At 32.3% G+C, this 23,509-nt stretch overlaps 2 protein-coding genes and 1 long non-coding RNA gene across 5 annotated transcripts; 2 read left to right on the forward strand and 1 right to left on the reverse strand.

Annotated features, from left to right (window-relative positions):
• Nucleotides 1-2,652: 2,652 nt before the first annotated feature.
• On the forward strand, nucleotides 2,653-6,651 carry LOC107012395 (F-box protein At4g00755-like). Of its 2 annotated transcripts, none has more exons than XM_015212233.2 (6): nucleotides 2,653-2,758; nucleotides 3,318-3,539; nucleotides 4,733-5,146; nucleotides 5,248-5,429; nucleotides 5,805-5,923; nucleotides 6,122-6,651. In XM_015212233.2, the coding sequence occupies exons 2-6, from the start codon at nucleotides 3,413-3,415 to the stop codon at nucleotides 6,384-6,386; spliced, it is 1,107 nt and encodes a 368-aa protein (XP_015067719.1). In that variant the 5' UTR covers nucleotides 2,653-2,758; nucleotides 3,318-3,412; the 3' UTR covers nucleotides 6,387-6,651. The 2 variants fall into 2 exon arrangements, with proteins under 2 accessions (XP_015067719.1, XP_015067720.1); XM_015212234.2 differs by lacking the exon at nucleotides 2,653-2,758 and adding an exon at nucleotides 2,765-2,925.
• Nucleotides 6,652-10,377: 3,726 nt separating this feature from the next.
• On the reverse strand, nucleotides 10,378-18,352 carry LOC107014563 (probable transcriptional regulator SLK2). Of its 2 annotated transcripts, none has more exons than XM_015214529.2 (10): nucleotides 18,247-18,352; nucleotides 16,153-17,293; nucleotides 15,943-16,074; nucleotides 15,550-15,598; nucleotides 13,599-13,813; nucleotides 13,446-13,514; nucleotides 12,771-12,871; nucleotides 12,131-12,224; nucleotides 11,904-11,973; nucleotides 10,378-11,745 (listed from the first exon to the last, which is right to left on the reverse strand). In XM_015214529.2, the coding sequence occupies exons 2-10, from the start codon at nucleotides 17,089-17,091 to the stop codon at nucleotides 10,658-10,660; spliced, it is 2,757 nt and encodes a 918-aa protein (XP_015070015.1). In that variant the 5' UTR covers nucleotides 17,092-17,293; nucleotides 18,247-18,352; the 3' UTR covers nucleotides 10,378-10,657. The 2 variants fall into 2 exon arrangements, with proteins under 2 accessions (XP_015070015.1, XP_015070016.1); XM_015214530.2 differs by having other exon boundaries at nucleotides 16,153-17,223; nucleotides 18,247-18,347.
• LOC114076398 lies at nucleotides 13,759-15,454 on the forward strand. The gene is made up of 2 exons (XR_003577275.1): nucleotides 13,759-13,853; nucleotides 14,089-15,454. It is a non-coding gene; the product is annotated as an uncharacterized LOC114076398 (long non-coding RNA).
• Nucleotides 18,353-23,509: the final 5,157 nt, after the last annotated feature.

Consider the following 23,509-nt stretch of genomic DNA (forward strand, 5'->3'; position numbering starts at 1 on the left):
CCCCACCCCTACCCTCACCCCCACCCCAAAAAAAATAATTTTGATTTTAAAAAATATTTTTAATTTCATAAATTATTTTTTACTCTAGTAAAAATAAAAGATGTCTCTCAAAAACATTTTCCATTCATAAATTAAACACTAAAAATTATTTTCGAAAAGTATTTTCTACTCACCAACCAAACATGAGAAAATAAGTCCAAAATCTACTTATTTTTCAGAAAAACATTTTGTAGAAAAACATTTTCTATGAAAAACATTTTCCTCCATATCAAACACACCCTTAATATTTTTCTCTAGTTTTTTCCTTAAATAAAAGCAAACTTTTGATAGGACATATGGATAATTATTTAAAGGGAAAATACCCAAGTACCCCCTCAACCTATGCCCGAAATCCCAGAGACACACTTATACTATACTAAGGTCCTATTACCCCCCTGAACTTATTTTATATGTAATTTTCTACCCCTTTTTAGCCTACGTGGCACTAGTTCGAAAAAAAAAAGTCAACCATCGTTGGGTCCACAAGATAGTGCCACGTAAGCTAAAAAGGGGTAAAAAATTATTAATAAAATAAGTTCAGGAGGGTAATAGGACCTTAGTATACTATAAGTGTGTCTCTGAGATTTCGGACATAGGTTGAGGGAGTACTTGAGCATTATCCCTTATTTAAATGTTATCGTAGTTGCCTTTTTTGTCTAATGAAAAAAGGTACATTTATACAGCAGCAAAAATTAAGCAAGTAACAAAAATATCATTGTCGTAATGGTAAAGTAATTAGGGGCCTAGTAATAAATATATAATTGTGTAAAGTATACATAAGTATATATAAAAAGTAAAAGTAAATTATTTTTTTTACTTTCTTTTTATATGTCTTCTTTATTAAATAGTTAGTTCACACTAATATTTATCATTTTATAAAATAATACATAAATTGTAATATTATTTCTGTTTTAATTTGTGAGTTATTGACCTTGAAATATATATTTAACTAACTTAAAAAATTTTAAATAAATAATTAATGTTCATTAATTTAATTAATTATTCAAAATAAATTAAAATCACATTCTTGACTTCAAAAAAAATTAAATAAGCTTAAAATAATAAATTTAGTGCATTCATTAATGCACATAAAATAAAAAATGGTGGTATACAAATAGTAAGGGAGAGAGTAATGTGATATTTATTAAATTTGGAGAGTCAAACAAGTATTAAATTATTATGACACATAAATATTTTTATATAATTTATTTATATTTTAAATTATTAATTATTATTACATAATACTATTTGTAATGTAAATTATTAAATATATAATCAACTAAAATAAACGTACGACATAAATTAAATTAAAAACAATACAAAATAGTAATTAATAAAGTAGGTGGACTCACAAAAATTATATTAAAATAAATTTTTGATAGAACATATGCGTAATTATTTAAATGTTATAGTACTTGACTTTTTTTGTCTAATGAGAAAAGGTACATTTATACGGGAAGCAAAATACAAAAGACTTCAGTAGCAAAAAATAAGCTAAAGTAACAAAAATATCATTGTCATGCATGTAGACATGTTGACTAACACAAGCCTGCTGGTAAACTCTTATATCATGCACACTAATAACATATAATCGCGTAAATAGAGCTGTCAATATAAGTTAGTCTACTTTATTCAGCTTAATTTATATATGATTTGATATTTTATAGGTTAGATCATGTTAATTTATTTTTTGTATAGGTCAAAAATGATCTACTCAATCCACAAGTACGTGGCTACAGATTTGTTTGTTTGGTTCACTTTTTAAAAAAATTATATTATTTTTATAATTAGTAAATTAAATTATAATTTATAATTTAAATTATCCTAAATATCGATAAAATATCACACGATTTTAATATTACTACTTGTTAATTAAATCCACAAATAAAATTATGTTTATAATACTTATCAAGTTTTGTTTTCAAGCGAAAGTACAAATATCTAAATAGAAATATTAATCTAATTGTTTTGAGTTTGGACTATCTTTAATTTTAAATTTTAATATTATATTATATAATTATTTTTTATTTGTAGAGAACTTATTTTCCTGCAAATTTTCATACTAATGCCCATGAAAATCTACATGTAATTCACACTTTTCTTGTAGTGTACCGATATTTCTCGAACCCCACAAATCAACATACTTATTCAGGAATATAAAGCCCTTTTACTAAATGAGCTTCAAAAATCTTAACACAACCCGATTAAATCTCGAGTTAGACCAGACCGGCTCAATGGGTCTAACCCATATTGACGGCTGTAAGTGTAAGTGTATTTAAGTGTATATAAAGTAAAAGTAAATTAATTCCTCCGTTTCTTTCTATATGCTATTTTTATGATAAATAGTTAGTTCATAATATTTATTATTTCATAAAACCAAAAAACGCATAAATTTTAACATATTTTCTATTTTAATTTTATGAGTTTATTAGTTTTGAAAATATATAGTTGACTAACGTAGAAAAATTAAATGAATAACTCATATTCATTGATTTGATTAACTAATCAAAATAAATTAATTTATATTTATTAATTAATGCAAATAAATTTTAAAAAAAATGATGGTGTATAAATAGGTGTTGAGTGTACACGTGCAGGACAAAATGTGAGAGTGAAATGTCATAAAAACCCATGTTTGTCATTTTCCTTGTGTGTTTATCTTCTTATCTCTCTCTCTTTCTCTGCACTTTGCTTCAGAAAAAAACTCCAAATTTAGCAGGTAACTACTACTTACTTTATCCTTCTTTTCTACCTAAAAAAAATCTGAAAATTGTGTATCCAAGAACCACATTTGATTCTTGAATTTGTATAAAAACTTCTTTCTCTTTCTCATTGAAGTTTTCTCTCACCGGGGTTTGTTTTTTATTCCAATTCTTGCAAAAAAAGGTGAATTCCTTTCTTCACTACCCTTTTTTCCCCTTTTAATTGTACTTGGGTTTCACCAGATTCCATTGTATGTTTTTTGATAAAGCTATCTAATTTAATTATGGGTCCTTTTTGTTGCTGTCTGAAGTATTTGTTTGAACCCCAATTGTTCTAAGAACGTGAAGTTTGTCTTTTAAGATACCACATTAGGGGTAAATTGATTGTATAGATTCAATCAACCCAAAAAAAAGGAGGGATGAAATTTCTGTATTTATGTATTTGGATTGGAATTGTGAATTCAACTTTAAAGATGCTTTGGAGTAGTATGTTTTGAATGACTTATATGTTCTACACTTGTTTTTTCTTAATTCAAATTATATGGTTTTAAGTTTGTCTTGTTGGGTTTTTGATAGGTGACTGAACGTGTTGATCGTTGAAAGTGATAAAGATTGAAGCTTTACGAGGTTTCGTTTTACGGGAATAAAGTAAAAAGTTTGTAACAAAAGAAATGGAGGGTTGTGGGGATTTTGTGCAATGCCTTTTACCTGATATGTCTATAAAGATCCTAAGTTGTTTGGATGACCCGTCTGATCTTATCCGGGTTTCTGCTGTGTCTAGTTCTTGGCGTCAATTCGGTAACTATTCTATTTATGCTCTTCATTTTACTACTGTTTCATTAGCTTATTTGTGCTAGCTGTAGTTTTGTTAGTCAGCTTCGATCAAATTGAATAAATTTGAAGGATTGGTGATTATGCTATGCTCTTTGATTATACTTGTTGGATGCTGGATCCTCCTATATCTGTCCATCACTTGGCATGACCATGAGAGGGTTTCTTTGAAAATGGCTATGATTATATGAAATGCAGTCTCTTGTTCTTTGATTATTACTTTCAGTTGTTTCTTGTACTTCGACTATCGTATTCATTTGTTGTAGTACTGTTTTGTTACTATTTGTTGTTTCTTGTACTTCAATTATTCTTTTTTTGACTGTTCCCTTCTTGAGCCAAGGGTCTTACCGAAAACAGTCTATCTAGTCTCTCTACCTCTGAGATAGGGGTTAGGTTTGTGTAACACTCTACCCTCCCTAAAACCTACTTTGTGAGACTACATTGGGTATGTTGTTGTATAATATAAAATGCCATTCCTTCATCTCTTCACATTCCATTACTTCCATTCTATATCGATAGCCTGACGGAGGTGTCCTTATTTCTATTGACGAGATTTTAATTCTTTTTGGTATGTATTTAGTGCCATTGTCAATTTTTATTACTGGCCTTGTGCTGTTAAAAGATTTGGATCAGAATATGATGCAAGAGTTTCTTTGATGGAACGAGAAGATCGAGATTTCCCCATCCTTTGTTCTTTTTCTCTCTTTCCCATGTCACATTAGTTCAGTGTACACAATGTTGAAATCACCATGAAATATGAACAGTCTCTAACCCCTTTTAAAATCCTTGGAGTAACTGCTAAAGTTGCTTCCATGTGACCAGGAGGTCACAGTTTCAAGCATAAGAAACAGCCGCTGGCAGAAATGCAAGGTAAGGCTGCCTTCAATAGGCCCTTGTGGTCAGGCCCTTTCTCAGAACCTGCGCATAGCGGGAGCTTTAGTGCACCAGGCTGCCTTCTTTTTCTTAAGTGCATTTTCCGCCTGTCTGGTTCTTTTGAATTTTGTCAGAACTGATAGTTCCTTGTGTTTACTCAGACCAAGACATCCTTGTGTTCGGGTTGCTTTTACTTTGATCTCTTAAATCATTCATTTAGGAGTAGTATGCAACTCTGTTTATTCTTATTGACTGCCTTTTATATTTGATATTCAATTCTTTTGCAGTGATTGGAAATGACTTGTGTAAGCATCTCTGCTTAAGGAGATTTCCTGAAATATCAAGTGTTGGAAATATGATTGAAGTTGAAAACACTGTTTTACCAGTAGTATCTCAGCCTGAAAAGTCTACAGAGTGGTTATGTCTGGAGAGGAATCATAGAGTTTATGCATTTTTGTCACGCGGCCTTTCCAACTGTATGACGGAAGACTGCTTAATAGATGCAATTCATGCATCAAGCACTGACAACTATCCTGAAGAAAGCATTCTGAATACATTAAAACCAGGCGATCGTGTTGAGCGCAGAGCTTCATACTGGTCGAGTGGAGGGCAAAGTGATCCTACAGTTCCCGAGACACTAACATATAAATTAATCTCAAAGCTGTGCCTGATTTCAGAAATTCATGTACAGCCATTTCAAGGTTGCACCTCAAACTCTAATCTTCTATGACGTTTTGGAATTGTTCCTTCTGCTTATTTGTTTATGGTTTCATTAACCAGAAACATTATGATTTTGTAACAGCATATTTCCAGTTTGGCTTTCCCATTTATTCAGCAAAAGCTGTGAGATTCCGGGTGGGACATCCTAATGTTAAAATAGACGTAGAAAGTGACAATGGACAAGAATCTGTGGCTGGTCAAGCTCGATCTTTCTCTGACAAGGTTGTATGGACATATACCTCACCAGAATTTCCCTTGGTTCAGGTAATAAACAGTAGTGGTATTTCTGATTCCTTTATTCTGATTAGTTCTTACCCCTGAAATGGTCAAATGATACTCTAGGCTGACATCTTTCTTGGGGATAATAATTAGTTCCCAAGTCATAGTACTGCACGATTTCCCCAAACTTGAATTATTCCTGATCCTACTAGTGTTTGAGCATGTCTTTGTGGAAGTATATCACCTATTTAAAAAAACTAGTAGTAGTTCAACTGTTCATTAATGAACTAATCTTCTTCTTTTGCTGACGAAAGCAACCAATTTAAAACCAACTTCAGCTGCAGCTAAGTTTTGGTTAAGATTTCTACTTTTATGTGTCTCGTCTTAGTAACAGCCAACTTTGGCTTCTTATGGGTACAGGACAACATCTTGCAGAAGTTTAAGTTGCCAGAACCTGTTCTTTGCATTGGCGGGATCCTACAAGTCGAGCTCTTAGGCAGAGTTCAGAAACAACAATTGGATGGTCTATATTATATTTGGTTAGTTCCCCTTCTTATGATTTGTCGGCCTCAAAATTCTAATTGACTTCTATTATCCGTGATGAAGTACTACCGCCATAGTCTACCATAAGGTTGTTGTATTTCTATATGAACTCATCGGTTTTAAAGGTCATGAGTATTAGCTCAGGACTTGAGAGGTTTCTAAAAATAGCTTTTTATAAATTTGCCTTTTTATAGTGTGTCGCATGTCCAAGTTGTTGGAAGGCCACTCTTGTCAACATTTGATGTTGATATACTCGATGAATCTGGGAAGTGCAGTCTGAAGTACTGCCCAAAAGAAAGGTTGTTGTGCGAGTCAAGTAACAAATCTACTAAAGGAGAGTCAAGTAGTCCTCCTCGGTTTCACAGGTTCAGGGCAAGCTTAAGGGGATGGGAGCAAATGATCCTGAGTACACTACTTGGAGCCGGAGCTGGCGTGGTTGATGATGATTCAGATGACTAAGACGTCTAGCTTTCGTTCCTTTCAAGGCGTAGCAGTTGTTTCTGTGTTAAAATATGTCACTAGACTTGCTTTTGGGCATCACTGCTGTAGTTTTATCTATAGCTTTGTTTTCTATTGCCATTCCAAATGCTAAATACTGTATTACTAATAGAGGGGTATAGCCCGTGCTAAAATGTTCTTTAAAATTTGTATAAAATAGAGAAATCGCATACCATGCTAATTACATCCTATTTCGAAAGTCTTCTTAATTACAATAATTTTGTAATTTTCATGCTCTCAGATACATTACTCAGTTATTCGATGCATTGCAAATTATACATTACTTTAGATTCAGTTGCGTCGGATATATTCCTTTATTGTCGAATATATGGTCTTTACTTTGTTGTTGCGTCAGATACATTTCTCTATTGTGAAAAATAAATATTAGACAAATGATACTCCCTCCCCAACTTGGTGGTGTTCAATTTTCCTTTGGTAGCATTTTTATGTCTTTTAAATATTTTAAATTATTCGTTATTATTTCAAAAGATTTAAAGTTATATATTTAAATTCAATAGAAGTTTAAATTTCAAAATTTCAATTAAATCTCTTTGATACAAATTGCGACAGACGAATTATAACACCGATATGCTTCATCTTTCCGATGCCCAAATAGCAATAACTATAAGAAAAAAACCCAAAGGATGTTAGTAATACAAGTATTTCAAGAACACAAAAAAAAACACGAGGAGAACATATAAAATGGTAAAATTGTTAAACTGATGAAATGAAAACAATTGATGTCAAGATTTTGAAGTGAGCATCATATTTGACATGTATACAATTACGATAGGCAAATTTTAGCCCAAAAAAGACATGTATGAACATTAGAAATAACCAGTTACCATTTAGCTAATAAGATTATAGAATTCTTATCATTTGTCACATCTTTAATATACAACCTTTATAACTTTTTGTACCATTCATAATGCAGTGTTCGTCCTTAACTGTCTTTTCTAAATAAGATGAGAAAGATATGAGAAAGAATAATTCTCTCTATTCACTTTCACTCGTCCACTTTGAACTTTGCACGTCTCCAAAAAATAATGATTAGTTAATCTACTTGTTTACAAACATAATGGTGCTGAACCTCGTGCCAGTGATAAATTCTTGTAATACTCCCTATTACCGAGGAACTTCAGAAATAGGAGAATATTACAAGAATTGTGTTTTGGTAATAGAGATTAAGGGCGGACATGCTTATATAGATATCGAATTACATGTTCGAAGAAAGATAGGACATTTCATATTGTATTGAAATAATGAATATTGCATTGAAATATTTAGTTATATATATGATTCATATATGTTACATTTTTACTTACAGATATTTAAAATAGCATTAGTACAATATTATATATCACATCTCATTTAATGTCATTTTGTATCTAAGAGAGGATTGGTTAATATTGTTAAAGATTTTGATAATTTTAATTATGCTGCTTTAATTGAAATGTTTTTTTTTATAATTGATTAACAAAGAGAAATACATTTTTAAAAATACTTCTGCTTGTTGTTAAGTGCTAAGTTTGATATCATTAATTGAGAAATTTTTTACAAAGTTAAAAATCATAGTTCTTTAATACATGAGAATCCGTAAATCAAAATCGAACAAATTATGATGATTAAATTTATTGTATCATAACATATCGAGATCAAACTTCAAATTTCAATTTACCAAATTGATTTGATATGATAATATTATAGTATAATATGTTTAAAAGTTGAAAATTGAAATTATTGAATATTTGTATATTGTTACTCTATTTTTAAGGTAATTCATTACTTCTTATTTTTTCTTTACGATAGGTAAGATTATACAATTTGTAATTATTTAAAATTTATTGGATACAAATTTCAAAAATAAGGCAAATATATTAAATTAAAGATATATTACTTCAAATAAATATTTTAGATTAATATAATTAAATTGATTACTTAAGATTAATAAATAAGCATTTACTTGAAGTTCAATTTTATGTTAAGCTCTATGTCATCTCATTCTAGATGTTGATGTTACGTGTTAATGACATGATATATTAAGTTAAATGAAGAAATAATAGAATCATGCCACGTGTCAAAATGACATACATGTATCCAAATTAAAGGATGGTAGAAATATATCACATGTTCCAATCAATAAGTCGAATGAAGAAACAATAGAATCATGCCACGTGTCAAAATGAGATACATATATCCAAATTAAAGGATGGTAGAAATATATCACATGTTCCAACCAATGAAATATTTTCATATCACTTAAATCTGATTACTTTATAGAAGTTTGTTTTATCACAACTTTTTAATTCTACAACTATAAATAGGGGTGTACATAACTCATAAAATTCATCAAAATTCTACAGTGCTTGTGGATCAAATGTCACAAATTTCTCTATAAACACTCCAACATTTCCCTACAAGTTCTAGGATTCAAGATCAATCTCAGGGATCTTGAATTCAAATACAAATCGAAAACAAGTTCATCAAGATCCGAGAGAGAAAACAAATCTATCGTACGATTATTGCAATAGTTTTCCGTCTTCTCGATACGAATTTTACTCTTTATAATAATATAACTCGTCCACATATGCAAGATATATGATTTCTCAAGCGTGAGATCGTCTTGCGTTACGGTCAATAGAGACAGGTATTTCTCATCACTAGAACTGACTGCATTTTAGTTTTTGGACCTATGTTACGTTGTTATTTATTCGGATTTTGGACCAGACTGCTTCGGCTGTTCAGATCCAAGTTGCATGCTCAGTGCTCACCTACCTTGTAGTAGTTGTTGAGATGGTTTTTGTGATTTTTAGACGCGTATCTGAATTTAAAATATATAAATTTTATTGAGGTAATCTCAAATTAACTAATATATAGTAACAATAATTGAATTTATAGGTTATTCATAAATATATTTAATAAATTTATCAATAATAATATACCTAGTAAATCGTACAAGTGAAATTTAGTGGGTAAAATGTAGAATGGCCTTACCATTACCTTGTACAGTCTTCTCAAGTGAAAAAGGAGTTAGTGAGAAAATGAAAGTAAGTACCAAGGAAAAGGTGCAAAGTCTGTCAGAAAGGAGAAAAGACAACAATAGAATAGTGAGTAATTAATAAACAAACATATTAGGACAGATTATTAAAAGCAAGAACTAACAATATTATATATCAAAATCAGGAACCACGCTAAAACAATTAGTAGAATGGCAGCCACCAACTATCCTCCCTACTAACCTGCTATCCTAATCCGTGTTTTCCACACCGTCCTATCTAAGGTTATGACCTCGATAACTTAAAGTTGCGTCATATCTTGTCTTATCACCTTTCCTCTTCCTTCTTTAGCCTACATCTGGCTCTCCTCGTATCCTTTATAACCAACAACTCCCACCTTCTCAGTGGTGCATCTACACATCTCCTATTTACATGTTCAAACCATCTCAGTTGCGCTATTCTCATCTTATTCACCACGGTAATCAGTCTCACCTCTTCCTGAATATCCTCATTTCTAATCTTATCACTCTTAGTACGATCACACATCCACCTCAACATGCATCATCTAGACATGGAAGCTTTTGATTGGCCAACAATTCGTTCCGTAAAACAATATCAGTTTAACTATCACTTAAATAATCGACCTTTGAGTCTCGATGATAGCTTTTTATCTCACAGAAATCCAAAGGCAAGCCTCCACTTAATCCGGTTCTGCATCAAAAAAGATGTGTGGTAGTTTAGGAGGATCTGGTTAACATAAAATAGTTTGGGTTTCAATTTTTAAAAAGTTCAACAAGAGTTTGAACGATCAATCCTAATATGCGTGATAGTAGATACATCCAATCGTTAAAGCAAATGGAGAGAGCAAGAAAGCCACAAGGCAAATCTCTTCCATGTTCCCATCAATTTGCATGATAGGAAGTATTTGGATATCCCTACGAACAGACCAAAGAATAGAAAACAATGAACTGAACAGAAGATCAGTAAGCAGTTGATAATGTGTTGTCCAGTACATTTTCCATAGATTACACTTGTGCATGACTTTCAAGGTGTAAACAAGCAAAGAAACCAGGGCTGAATACCTAAAGAGTGCAAGTGCTTAAAACCACAACAGCCTCAAACTAGAAAATACGGGAGAATCACAAGGAAACAAAAATCTAACACAAGCAACCTGTACAAATGTATATTAGCAGTACTTTTATCTCTCATCAAAACCCACCCACCCCACGGAGCAACTCAACCCTTCCATCCAGGATAACTCATATTGTTGTCAAGATCACTGCTAAGAAAACCATTTTCAGCAAATTCCTGAACCATCTCAGGGGTAAGAATATCATCATCTGATACATGCATATTTGTGGGCAAATCTGGACCTTTTCGACTGAAACCACTGTTGCCAGCCGATGAAGACGGTTCACAGTTAGATCCCGATCTGAAACTGTAACTTCGGGGCAAATCTGGAGCTTTTTGACTGAAACCACTGTTGCCAGCCAATGGAGAGGGTTCACGGTTGGATGCTGATTTAAAACTGTAGATTCTACTCGGTGTGGGTCCTAAACTGCTCCCCGGCCCATGAGAAGATGTTGCAGCAGCTATAGAACCATTGTTGCCAAATGCAAGCCCTTCCCTCGAGGCACTACCACCTCCCCCACTCTGTCCAGAAAGGCACTGCTGTTGAACTCCAGACCCACCATTGTTGCCAAATGCAACCCCTTCCCTCGAAGCACTACCACCTCCACTCTGTCCAGAAAGGCACTGCTGTTGAACTCCAGACCCACCATTGTTGGTGTTCATGTCCTGGAGGAGCTGCTGGATCATTTGCTGCTGCAGCGCCTGGCTTCCCTGCGAGGATTGAGATTGACTTTGCGAGAGTAAACCGCTACTCAGTAATTGCTGCTGTTGTTGCTGCAGACTGGTACTTGGCAACCCACTGACAGGTAAGTTCTGCACTGTCCCTGGCAACATACCATTGGATCCTTGCAACAGTGAAGATTGAGAGTTGTTTGAATTATTGAAAGAAGAAGACGCATCTTGTTGGGTTGAGTTTGCGTTTGAATTCATTGAATTCTGCCGCATAAGCGAATTTTGGAAGTTTGACAGCGAAAGAGCAGCTTGTCCAGAGCCACTTAAAGCTCCCCGACCACCCATCTGCTGGTTATTGCTGATTTGGTTATTAAGCCCAGGGTGGAGAGACATAAGCTTGTTCAACGCACTGCGGTCGGTTGGCAGACCCTGAATATTACCCACCTGCTGCTCTGTTTCCTGTATATTTTGCATCTGAAACTTGGCTGTGTTATCATGTCGCGGGAAACTCTTTAAGCCCTCTGCAAAACAAGCAGAGCAGTAATCCTTTATTTAGAATTCAACATGCCCAAAAACAGCTAATAGTTAAACACTAATGTGGGACAGTTAATAATTGGAAGGACGGATATTTTAAGTTTTAACTACAATCGAAATTATAAAAAGAAACAAATTTATTTACCAATGGAACCAGCTTTATGCTCACTGCAAAAATCCATCAAATCCTTCATGCTATTCACGACCTCAGCAATCTGAACATCACATGTCAAAGAATCAAGTACTAGAACATTAGAAAGCCAGATAGACGAAGATTTACACACTTTTATACATGGACTGAGAAAAATTATTGTCCTCATGTTTTCTTCCCCAAAAGTCTTATCTTCCCATTCCAGACTCATCCAAACATACCTGTAAGCATCTCACGTATCTTTTGGAAAATCCCAAATCATTCAGTGACTGTAACTCCAAACTCTTTGCAAGTTGGCGTCCACTTGTGACGACCCTAACACACAACATAAAAAATGTGGCATGAGATCATAGTTCAGACCAATTGTCAGATATAAGAGACAATACATCTCCCGAAATTAACGAGAAGTTTATTCTCTATGGTTAGAAATGCATTAACCACTATGAACTACTGGTATTACAAAAATAGACATAATGGAAGCTTGTAGTTCAAAAGAAGTCCTCATCAGGTGGTTCTCTATTTACTTGAGAATCAAACAAACTCCTTTTTTGGGGGGCCTATCTTAGTTGTTAGCAGTAATAGAAAGTCATTACAAGCGTAGACTAGAAAGCATATACTAATATGGGTTCATCATTTCGGATGAGGTAGAACTAAGTGAGACAGCCCAGAAAATACAGTAACAGACACGACTCACAGTAGAAATTATAATCATATACACAAATTAGTAGACAGACAGGAAGTACATATAAAGCTAAAACAAAAGGAGAAACAAAATGAATTACATACTGAGAAAGTGAAACAAAGCCTTTTTTTGTGGGGGTCTGGGAGAAGGGGGGAGGGGACGGGTAGCTTTTCACTCACATGTTGCTGTTCGCTTGTAAATCCTCCTGAGAAACTCCATCAGGTCCAGTTTCTGTTAATGTACTTTGGCATTTCTGAGCAACCTGCACCAATTGATTTACCTACAAAGAACAGTGTTATGAGAGCAAGTTATAAACACTGAAATTGCTTTTCATTCGCTGTCAGCTGAGTCATAAAGACTAAGTTGAAAGGGATTGTTGCACAAGTGGTGGATCGGGTCAATCAGAATCATCTCATTCTATTCCAAAGTGAATCTCCAGGACCTCCACAGCAAAGAGGGTTTTACTCAGGCTTGTCCCAGTCAAATCAAATAACCAGGATACAGAACAGTTGAACAGATTACACATGTCCAATACATTAGTTGCATGATTCCATTCAAGAAACAATCAGAGGTGGTCATATAAACAAAATTCAGAAATCCTCTAAACATTGATTTCTCCAAAAAGCCAAAAAACTGCATACATATACGACATGAGAAACAAACACCTGCACATGGGAATACTGGACAAAGAAAAAAAAGATATAGACCCTTGGCTATCATAATGAGTGAACGTATTAAATATAAAAACCCTAAAATGCAACTTCATATTTGAGGATGATCCAAAAAGTTTACTGAAAGAACAAAAAAAGAGCTTAGAAGAGCTAGAGCCAGTGAAATTAAATTCAGTTCAATACCTGTGGTGCAACTAATCTCCTCGGAAGAAGCTCTTCATGACGCCGAGCACAAAATTCCCATGACAATATCTGGGGATAAGCAGAAAAGAAAAGCTATAAAAGAATTGAGTAAACTAGGCACTCATGGTCACAGCTAATCATTTTTTACGGTACCTTCAAATCAGAGGTAAAAATGATTCGAAGTCGACCTTCCCGAACCACACGAAGTTGTTCATATACACTTTCCTGAACTGCTTTGGCATATTCCAGCATCATTAACCCTGAGGGAAATCTGCATTCGCGCGGAAAATCCAAAAACAAGAGTTCATCGATGACACCACTGCTAAATTTGATTTCATTCAGCCTGGGAAGAACTTCAAAAGTTGCCTCTGTTGAAGACCACCAAAAACGAAGCAAGTCAGATATCAGGTATTAATAATTACGCAATCATTCCTTCTTCTTTTTTGGAAAAAATAGGGATTTGAAATCATGATTCCAAGTCGCAGTTGGAATCATCATTTAAAATCATGACTTCATATGCATGTCCAAACACAAGCTTGCCGCTCTTTTAAAGTTCTGCCACCTGTAGCTAACTAAACAATAACTCTGTTGTTCTCACAAACTTTAAGAAGCTCATACTTCTAATTTCCAATAATGTTTGTAGGGCAGCAGCCAAAGCAAAAAGACCGGATAGCATGAAAAATCAATGTCTGCAGGGACTTTAAGCACCAAACAACTAAAGCAATTGAAAAAAGCTGATAAAGAAAGATAACACACTCAAGTAATTAAAAAGCTGATAAACACAAAATAACAGTTGAAGGAATAAGGGGCCAAAAATGCAATAAAGAGAAATATATCAAGTAAAAAACATGTCTTCTTTTTTTTTCGGAAGTATGAAACCGTGTCAATTAGGTTGCAGAATCAGATTCAGTCACTGATTTCATCGTGTACTAATATCTAATTCTCTTTTCCTGATCAGTAACAATTCCCCTGTAATATTTCTATCAATTATAAATCAGTTCTCCATCTATGTTCATTGTTTAGTTCCTCCTCTTCACCGCATAATCTGATGATTGTTGAGTCAGACGCCTTAAGACTTAAGAGGCTTTACAATTATCGGTTTCCACATGTTCTGACAACTAAAGGTACAAAGGAAGTATGAGACCAGCAATACAAATGTCAAAGGACAATCACATGGGCCAAGGATCAATGTATTATATATGATAAGAGTTGGCACAGTCACTTCACCAATCTGCTCTTCAATTTTAGTCACTGGGATCCACCCGTACAGACCTTTTCGATTTAATAAAATAGTCACTTGGATCCACCCGTGACCTTTTCTTTTTTTAATGTATTTAAGAAATTACATCACATATATTCGATATTTACAATTCTAAAGCAACACTTCAAGAGCACTATCCACCAATGATTCTAGCACTTATACTAATCCACCAAGACCATACTGTATATATGAGCATCTTAAGAGTTCAAATATAGGTTTACACTTCTCTTCCTTTTTTGGGTTCTTTTTGGTGCTCAAGAGACATTGACTCTAAAGTTCCAGGTTAGGAATTTATTGAAATTCTAATTTGGATATGCACGGTTACTTTTTTGACTAGCAACATTCAGGTTTAGCAAGGGACATGCATTTTTTAATGCTATATTTACACAGTTCCATTTAATGCAGTTTCGAAGTGTCAGTTCCTCCAAGAATTCTACCCTCTTCTTCAAAGGGGTAAATTGAAGCTTTGTTGCATAACAGTTCCTTTTGATCCAAGAAAGACCACATCAACTATCACTACGGCCCCACGGAGGTGAAACTAGACAATATATAGTGTAATTATGCATATGAGTGTCTGATACAAACTGAAATTTAACTTCCATGCAGACCAAGTTATATTCACCAATTCTACCCCATACCTCCTACAGCCCCAAGGAAATGTTCTCAAGTTCAAAGTAAAGCAATTGTATTTCCTACATAAATAGTGGTTTAACTCTTATATCAAGAATGGCTACTAGCTGATAGAACACAAGCAATAGAATTTATGGTATCAATAACATGACATACTCTAGTGATGTGCCAGCTTCAAATCATAGACTATTAATTGACAACTGTTCCACTTACCAAATCCTCTGCCCGATTTTGAGCCACAAATATCACAATGCCATGCATCCTGGTGCCCCACATAAAAAAAAAAAAAAGGAAGAGCAAGAAAAATAATTAGAATATGCTGCTTACGTAATAAGTTTAAGGAGAAAATGAATTAATGTAATGGAAGACCAGACATCATATTATATCAAGCAAGCAGGACAATAACACAAGAACAAAATAATAGCCAGATATAAGTTATAACCCCAACCATATGATTAAAAAAATACTCTCTCTCAATCAAGCATTCAGCATAGCACATAATGTTGAACAAAAAGAGCACAAACCAATAGCAGTGGTGGTAGACCAATTTCTAACTTATGGAAACGAAAACTAATTCAAATAAAAAAACATGATGGTAAACATTACCATAGTTGACTGCGGAAACACGCCAAGTGAATGATGTCCAACATTCTCGTATAATGACAAACACCATCTCTTCTTTGCCCGTGGGGAATAATACTCGGCGACAAACTTCCTCCAGTAAGCAATGGAGTTATCCTGAAAGATATCAAACAGAAATGAGACGCATGAACGTGTTCCATATGGGTTTTCACAACGAGAAACAAAGTCACTCACAGAAGGTCGTTGCCGTTGATGATATAAGTATTGCATTAATCGTCTAGAACACAAGACACCATCAGAGGGACGCTTCATTCCTGATACAGGCTGCACGCTTTGTTGTTGAATTTGTTGCCTTATCTGCAGCTGCTGCTGTTGCTGCAGTAACTGGGCTCTCTGCAACGGTGGAAGATACTGCAACAACTGATGCTGCTGTTGCTGTTGTTGCCTCAGCCTCTGCTGCTGAACCAAGGCTTGTAACTGAGGACTGGGGTTCTGCATGTGCACAGGATCTTGTCTTTGCAACAACTGTTGCAGAACTTGCTGCTGCATAACATCATCTTGCTTGATGTCTAGCCGCGGTTTCTTTGGCATCTGTGACAAAGCAACTGGATCCTGGATGAATGATCCTGGTACCCTAAGGCCTTGACCGTTGGCCAGCTGAACTTGCCCAACTCGAGATGTTGGCAAAGAGGTGGCACTAGAAGTTCCATGAAGCTGGTGATTATGCTGAGGTTGTTGGGAGTTGGGATCTTGGTTAGAGCTTTGCTGAGCCACTGAAGATCCATCCATGACTGATGAACCAGACACACTTATGTTATTAGAAGAAAATGACAACGGTGATGCAGGCAACCGCATGTAGGACTCCGTATTAATGCTGGCACTTCTCTGAAGATTGGGACCCCCTGAAAGTCCAGAATTGGCATCCGTAACCAATGAACTTGCCCCAACACTAGGACCTGAGCTTGCTACGCTATTCAAAACTGTATTACTGACATCCCCAGAAAGAGGACCCAAGCTTGAGCGTGCATTTCCAGGTAGTGAATTTGATGAATTCCCAAAAGATGAAGTCAAGTGAGAATTTCCCGCAACTTGAGACTGCCCATCTCCTTGGAAAAAAATACCAGAACTTGAAGAAGAATGTGCCATCCCTCCAGCCACACGAGAAGGCGCCATTGGAGGCACAATCCCCTGGTGGCTGGAATCCAAGTACCTCTCCAGTGCTTACCCCTTGTGTTATTTCAGGCTCTAGAGCGCAGAACTAAATTTAAGCCTTTGTATATAACCTTTAAAATTTCATCAACCAATCTGGAAACATCAAATCATCCGATTAAATTACTATCCTTGCCAACCAAATGAAGCACCAGATCTTTTTGTCCTGTGTAGTGACAAAAAATTTACTCACATCCTTTTTTTAAAAAAAAAATGTAACAACAATCTACGTATGAAGAACACAATTTGACATACCAAGCATTGAATAAAAGTAAAAACTTCCTATCCTAGCAGCTACCAGGGGCAGTAGGGGTTCCGGAGGGTTTCACCCAAACCCCCTTCTATATACAAAAGTAATTTCTTACTTTTTTGGGTATATATATATATAGATAGATTTTGCCCTGAACACAAGACAAGAGGTAAGGTTAATTGGTTTAGAGGGTTCAAAATTTACCTTGAGATTCCAAGTTCAAAACTTGAAAAGGTACCACATTTTAATTTTTGGACCTCCTAAGTGAAAATCCTAGAGCCACTATAGAGATCATGTATCAACCAGGTGAAGAACACAACAAGAAGTGCTTAAATGCATGTATAAGAGAGCCAAAATCGAAACCCTACATCGTCATTGTAGACAAAAAAGGAAGAAAAATCCATCAAAACCCTAATCTTACAAACAACTAAAAATAAATAGAAAAAACCAGATTCTTTTTTTTTTCCTGACTTAAACACAGATACTCTTTAATTAGAAATTCCAGTGGAAAATGTGAAATCAAACAAACACTCAAAAATCAAACATTTAAGCATCAACCCAACCCCCAAAAATCAGTGAAAATTAGTCGAATCCTGTACAAATTCAACACAAAAAACATCGCTATAACATTAATTCATCTTCTGATTAGAAGCATCAGCTTCACCCCACTGGAAATTAACATCATAAGATCAAGCAAACACAACAAACAACACACAATTTCTCATCTTGCAGCTCATCAAAATCATGCTATTAACAATTACAACCAACATCAAAAAAACAAAAAAAGCTTAACGCAACAAAGATTAAAATGAAAAAAAAAAAAGAAGAAGAAAAAAGGAAAACTAGAGTGTAACGGAAGAGCTACGAACCTTGAAAGAGCAAAAACCAGAGAGAGAAAGAGAGAGCGATAGATTTTAGCGACTAATTAATCGGAGAAAACTTCGATGACAAATTTTTATACCTAGCGGGAATTGTCCAGGTAAATGACCGGCTTGACCCGTACTTAACCCTACAAAAACCGGTTGTAGCAGGTTGATAATGGACACGTTGCAATTGTAATAAGATCACGTAGCGGTGCTTAGATCGTACGGTGGGCATACGAGGCCGTAGGGTTGATGAGACACGTGGCGTTATTTTGTTGGCTGATCTTGTAACGGAGGATTTAACAATGTAGGTCTCGTTTAAAGGCAGTGATTCTCTACAGTCATGCCAGCTAGAGATGGAACCATCACCACCGTTGGATCGTAATATTTTTAATGATTCTTAAAATATTAAAATTTGGTACATGTATATAGAAATTTCCTTATATAGTTAACTATTTTAAGAAATAAAATTATTATTATTATATTTTTTCTTTAAATTTTTATGGAAGATATAGTTAATTATTTTAAGAAATAAAATTATTATTATTATTACATTTTTTCTTTAATTTTTATGGAAGATAAAATTCTATGAAAGGTTTAAATAAGTGCATATAATAATGTTTTTACATTTTTAAAAGAAAAGTATAAGATCAACGACTTAATTATTTTAAATTATTTTTTACACAAAATAAGATTATTCACTATTACACTTTAGGTTTATGATCATTGTGCCATTAAATTTAAAACGATTTAAGATCTATATCAATTTTGTTATTTATAAGTAAAGTTTGTTATTTGTTTAACACTTGCTGCATAACATGTATACTTTTTTGAGGTTTAGGAGTCTTTATTTTTATTGTAAAACTATAGTTAGATATTTTTTTATAATTTTACTATTTCAGGTTTTATTTTTATTTTTGGAAAAAAAATGAAGGGGATAATAGTGCCTAGTTAAGTTTTTATTAGGAGGCCAACTTAAATTAATGATTAATCGTTGATGTGTGGATCATGTATGTTGGTATTTAAATAAATTATACATGTCATTCTTGTAAGATATAGAGGAAGAAGTGGTAGTCTAATATAATAATATCAAATATTTATGATATTTGATTTTATGTTATTTTTGGAAGCACAAATTTGTTGAATGCGACTTTCAAGCGAACTCAATCTTATATCATTCATAAATAGTTATAATTATAATTTAGGATGGATTTTATCTTTTTAAACACGAGAAAGCGCTTTAATATTTATTTTAGATTTCCATTTCATCCTATTAGCATATGTGTTTGAGGAGTTTTGTATGACATAATTTTTTTTTTATTTATCCAAACAAATATAATCACATTTTATCTTTAATTTTATTTTATTATTAGAATACATTATTTGATAATAATACTTTTTTAAAACTGTGTATATATACTAATAAATATATGTCACTCGTAAAGTGTGTATTCTAAATTATTAGTTAAGTACTTTATAAGCATTAAGATCATGTTGATTAGAGTTTTTACCTTTTTTATTAAAAACTTCATAATAGACAAAATTGTCCTTTACTTGTACTCCTTAAATTATTATTTAATTATCTTAGTAATATTTAAAATTAATTAAGGACTTCTAAAATATATGGTACCTATTCAAATGGAGACATACTGGTCTGAGGTTTTTTTCTACCAAATAAAATGACTAAATTATTTACTAATATTTATTGCACATTATTTGAATTGTAAGTTGTAAAACCTCTAAGAAAATCGTTGTTGTTTGGAAGAAATAGTGTATACTGAAAAATAACAAAAGGGTTATTTGTAAATAATTAAATTAATAAATGAATTAAATTATCAGAAATTTAATGTATTGATATCAATAGATTTAATACGAGAAGGTAATAATAATTATAAGATTTAATGAAAGACGTCAAATTAAATTGAGGAGTGGAATTATACTTTTTCTAGATAAATATTTTATAATTTTCTTTGGAGGATCAACTTAGTTATACTACTAATTAATGCAATTGATAACCTCGCTATAGCATATGATATGCCTAAATAATTTATGAACTTGGAATAGATAAATAATTAATTTTCTAGAAGGTAGGGTTGTATACGCTTTAGATAAATAAATATGTTACATTAAAAAAGTATTTAATATCTATGTCAATATAATTTTTCTAACTAAATATAATAATTTGGAATTAAACAAATTGTATACACGCTAGCCTCTTTTTCTGCATTTTTCCGCTTATTTTTCTTCTTCTGTTTATTCTTATTCTTTTTCGTCTCTTTATCTTTCTCCATTTTGTTCTTCTTCTTCTTCTTTAAAATTTCACTCAAATAACTAGTCTTAAATAAGTTTTTATCCGTATTTTTTCATTTTTATCCCAAAACACGACAAGAAAAGTAACAGAAAGATAGGAAATTTGCACAAAATTATGTTTTCAAGCAGAATTTTGAAATCTATAAAATTAATGCAGCAAGAATTCACCATTGATGGTCATTATAAAGCTTCAAATTTTAAATTTCTATTTTGAATTTTACGAATTTGTGATTAGTTTTGATAGATCGTTCTCACAAATAATTGAAAAAATCATTTGGAGATTATACTCAATTTTAAGAGGGTTTGTGTAAGTTTATAAGTGATTTTAGGAGAAATATTAGATTGAAAGTCAAAAAAAAAGTTAATTTTATGGAACTATATCACAATTGTGTTAAAGTTGTATTATATATGTATTAAAATCATAAACAATAGATTATATTCAAGAGTAATACAAGTATAATTTAGTCTGTAGATTATTGTCATCTTTTTCGTTAGTGACGTTTTCATTTATCCTTAATTTTATCTTCTAATTCAACTTTAGTATTGTGTAATACATTTTTAATGCAAATTTAATTCATTTTGTAGTTTGTTATTTGTCACTATTAGATTACTTATTTAATTTATTATTAATATAAGTAATTCACCCTATAGATCGTTGTCTTGCCTTTATTAGTTACATTTTTCATTCATGCTTAATTCCCTCTACTAATTCAATTTTAGTATTTGTGTAATACATTTTTGAAAGCAAATTTAATTCATTTTTTGCAATTTATTGGTTGATTTGTTTCTATCGAATTACTTGTTTAATTTATTATTGATACAAATTTATTTCATTCTAAAGATCAACGCTTGGTCTTTCATTAGTTACATTTTTTATTCATGATTAATTCTCTCTTCTAATTCAACTCTAATATTTGTTTTATACATTTTTATATAAGTTTAATTCATTTTATAGTTTATTGGTTGTTACTTTTAAATTATTTGTTTAATTCATTATTAATACAAAATTTATTCAATTTACAGATAATAAGATGCTCTTTTGTTTGCCACATTTTGCATTCAATTTAGTTGCTTCTCTTTTTTTGGAGAGATAAAAAAAAGCTCATAAAGAAGTGGATAAAGAAAAGAGAGGAAGAAAGAGTGCGAGAGACTGGAAAAAAAATGAGTGAAAAAAGAGAAGAAAAAAAAGAGCGACAGAGAAGAAAAAGAGGAGAGGGACAATTTAATAAAATACATAATATTGTCATATAATGCTATAAATGGTAATAATTAAAGAGTTTATTTAAAATAAGTAATTATTTTTAAAAATAAATCCACTCAAGTAATTAATCTTTCCTTTAAATGACTGAGGTGTTGGTAAATGGTTTTCTCACCGGAGGGTTAATGTCGGTGTCGTTTACGACGATCTAAATCGTGACAAAAGGCTTAAAAATAGTGTTTAGGTTAGGGGTGTGCAAAAACCAAATCAACCGATAAATTAAATCGAAAAAAATGTTTTGGGTTATTGAATTTTTAATGGGCTTATAAAAAAAATTTATTGGATTTTTGATTTAGTATCAGTTTTCTACTATTGAGTTATTGGGTAAACTGGTAACCCAATAAGACGGTAATAATTTATTATCTTACCATTCCTAATTATTAAATATTAATAATTTAAAATATAATTAGACACTATAACTATATTAAATTATTTATACTCTACCAACTTCGTACTAGACTGCTTCACTAGTTTTTACTGTAAGGTTCACATTGTAGCTATTTGATTTTAGCTTTAGTCTTGTTGGACTATTTTAGTTTTAGTTTGTAATTGTTGTTATAGCATTTGCAAGTTTGTAAAGGTCAGTAATTTGATTAACATAAAAAATTTCATACTATGTTTTGATGGTCACATGTAGTTATAGCCTTCATACTATATTTTTTCTTATTGATGCAACTTCTCATTATCTTTCCTGTTTCACTATATCAAAACATTTCGAGAAGTGAGAAGACGTATAATGTTTTACGGACATTTTCTTATTGGGTAAATCGAAACTGAACCGATAATGATAAAAAATCGATAAACTGAAATACAATAAAAAATATCATATTGGTTGTTATTTGGTTGGAATATTTAAAAACCGAAAATGAATAAACCAAATCGATAATACATAAAATCAAATCGAACCGAACTGACCAATACACATCCCTAACTTAATTCTCGTTTTGTAAAATATTCTAAAATTTATATCCTTAGGAAGTTTCCATCACAAATAATTTATATACGTCTTAATTACTTCTATTTTTCTTAATAGATAGATCGCAGTAAATATTATAATGTTTTTTTATTAGTATTTGTTATGTCTTTTCTTTTGTCTATTTTTTTTTTAAAGGTTGCTTTGATATTTGTTATTTAAAATTCAAGTTTTTTTTTTTTAAAAAAAAACAATACTTCTATAAATAAGATGTTCATAAACTTTTATCTTCTTATAAAAATTAGAATTTAACTATTATAACAGTACTACAATTTTATTCATTATTAGATGAATTATTATAAATAATTAATTAATCGAGCTATTGAGATTTTTTGTTTTAATTAGATAGGTGTAATGGAGGTGGAATATTTTTTTAAAAAAAAAATACGAAGAAGAAGAAGAAGAAAAATATAAAGTGAAAAAATAAGAAGGATAGTGAGTGGAGAATCTTTGACCAGTTTTGCTTTCAAAAGTTAAATAAATTAAAGCAAAGACTATATTTTATTTTTTGATTTTCTGTTGGAACTCAATGTTAGAATTGAATATAATATATAAATATATTGTAATTATAACATGTTTAATGTGCATCACCGTTGGAATTCGTTGTTGTTATTATTTCTTTTCTCCCTTTTTTCCTTTTCATTATCATTAGTATATTCACGGGATGGAAAGATGAGGCTGGCAATATTAGTAATTGTTTACAAATAAAACAATTACGTAATAATAAA

The sequence above is a fragment of the Solanum pennellii genome, chromosome 3 (genome assembly GCF_001406875.1).
Source record: "Solanum pennellii chromosome 3, SPENNV200".
Taxonomy (NCBI): domain Eukaryota; kingdom Viridiplantae; phylum Streptophyta; class Magnoliopsida; order Solanales; family Solanaceae; genus Solanum; species Solanum pennellii.

Coding starts and splice junctions, on each gene's coding strand:
- LOC107012395 (XM_015212233.2), top strand. CDS start 3,413: ATGGAGGGTTGTGGGGATTTTGTGCAATGCCTTTTACCTGATATGTCT. Junction 3,540..4,732: donor TAGTTCTTGGCGTCAATTCG/GTAACTATTCTA, acceptor ATTCTTTTGCAG/TGATTGGAAATGACTTGTGT. Junction 5,430..5,804: donor CAGAATTTCCCTTGGTTCAG/GTAATAAACAGT, acceptor TTATGGGTACAG/GACAACATCTTGCAGAAGTT.
- LOC107014563 (XM_015214529.2), bottom strand. CDS start 17,091: ATGGCGCCTTCTCGTGTGGCTGGAGGGATGGCACATTCTTCTTCAAGT. Junction 16,075..16,152: donor ATCAACGGCAACGACCTTCT/GTGAGTGACTTT, acceptor GATATCTTTCAG/GATAACTCCATTGCTTACTG. Junction 13,814..15,549: donor AAAATCGGGCAGAGGATTTG/GTAAGTGGAACA, acceptor GGTCTTCAACAG/AGGCAACTTTTGAAGTTCTT.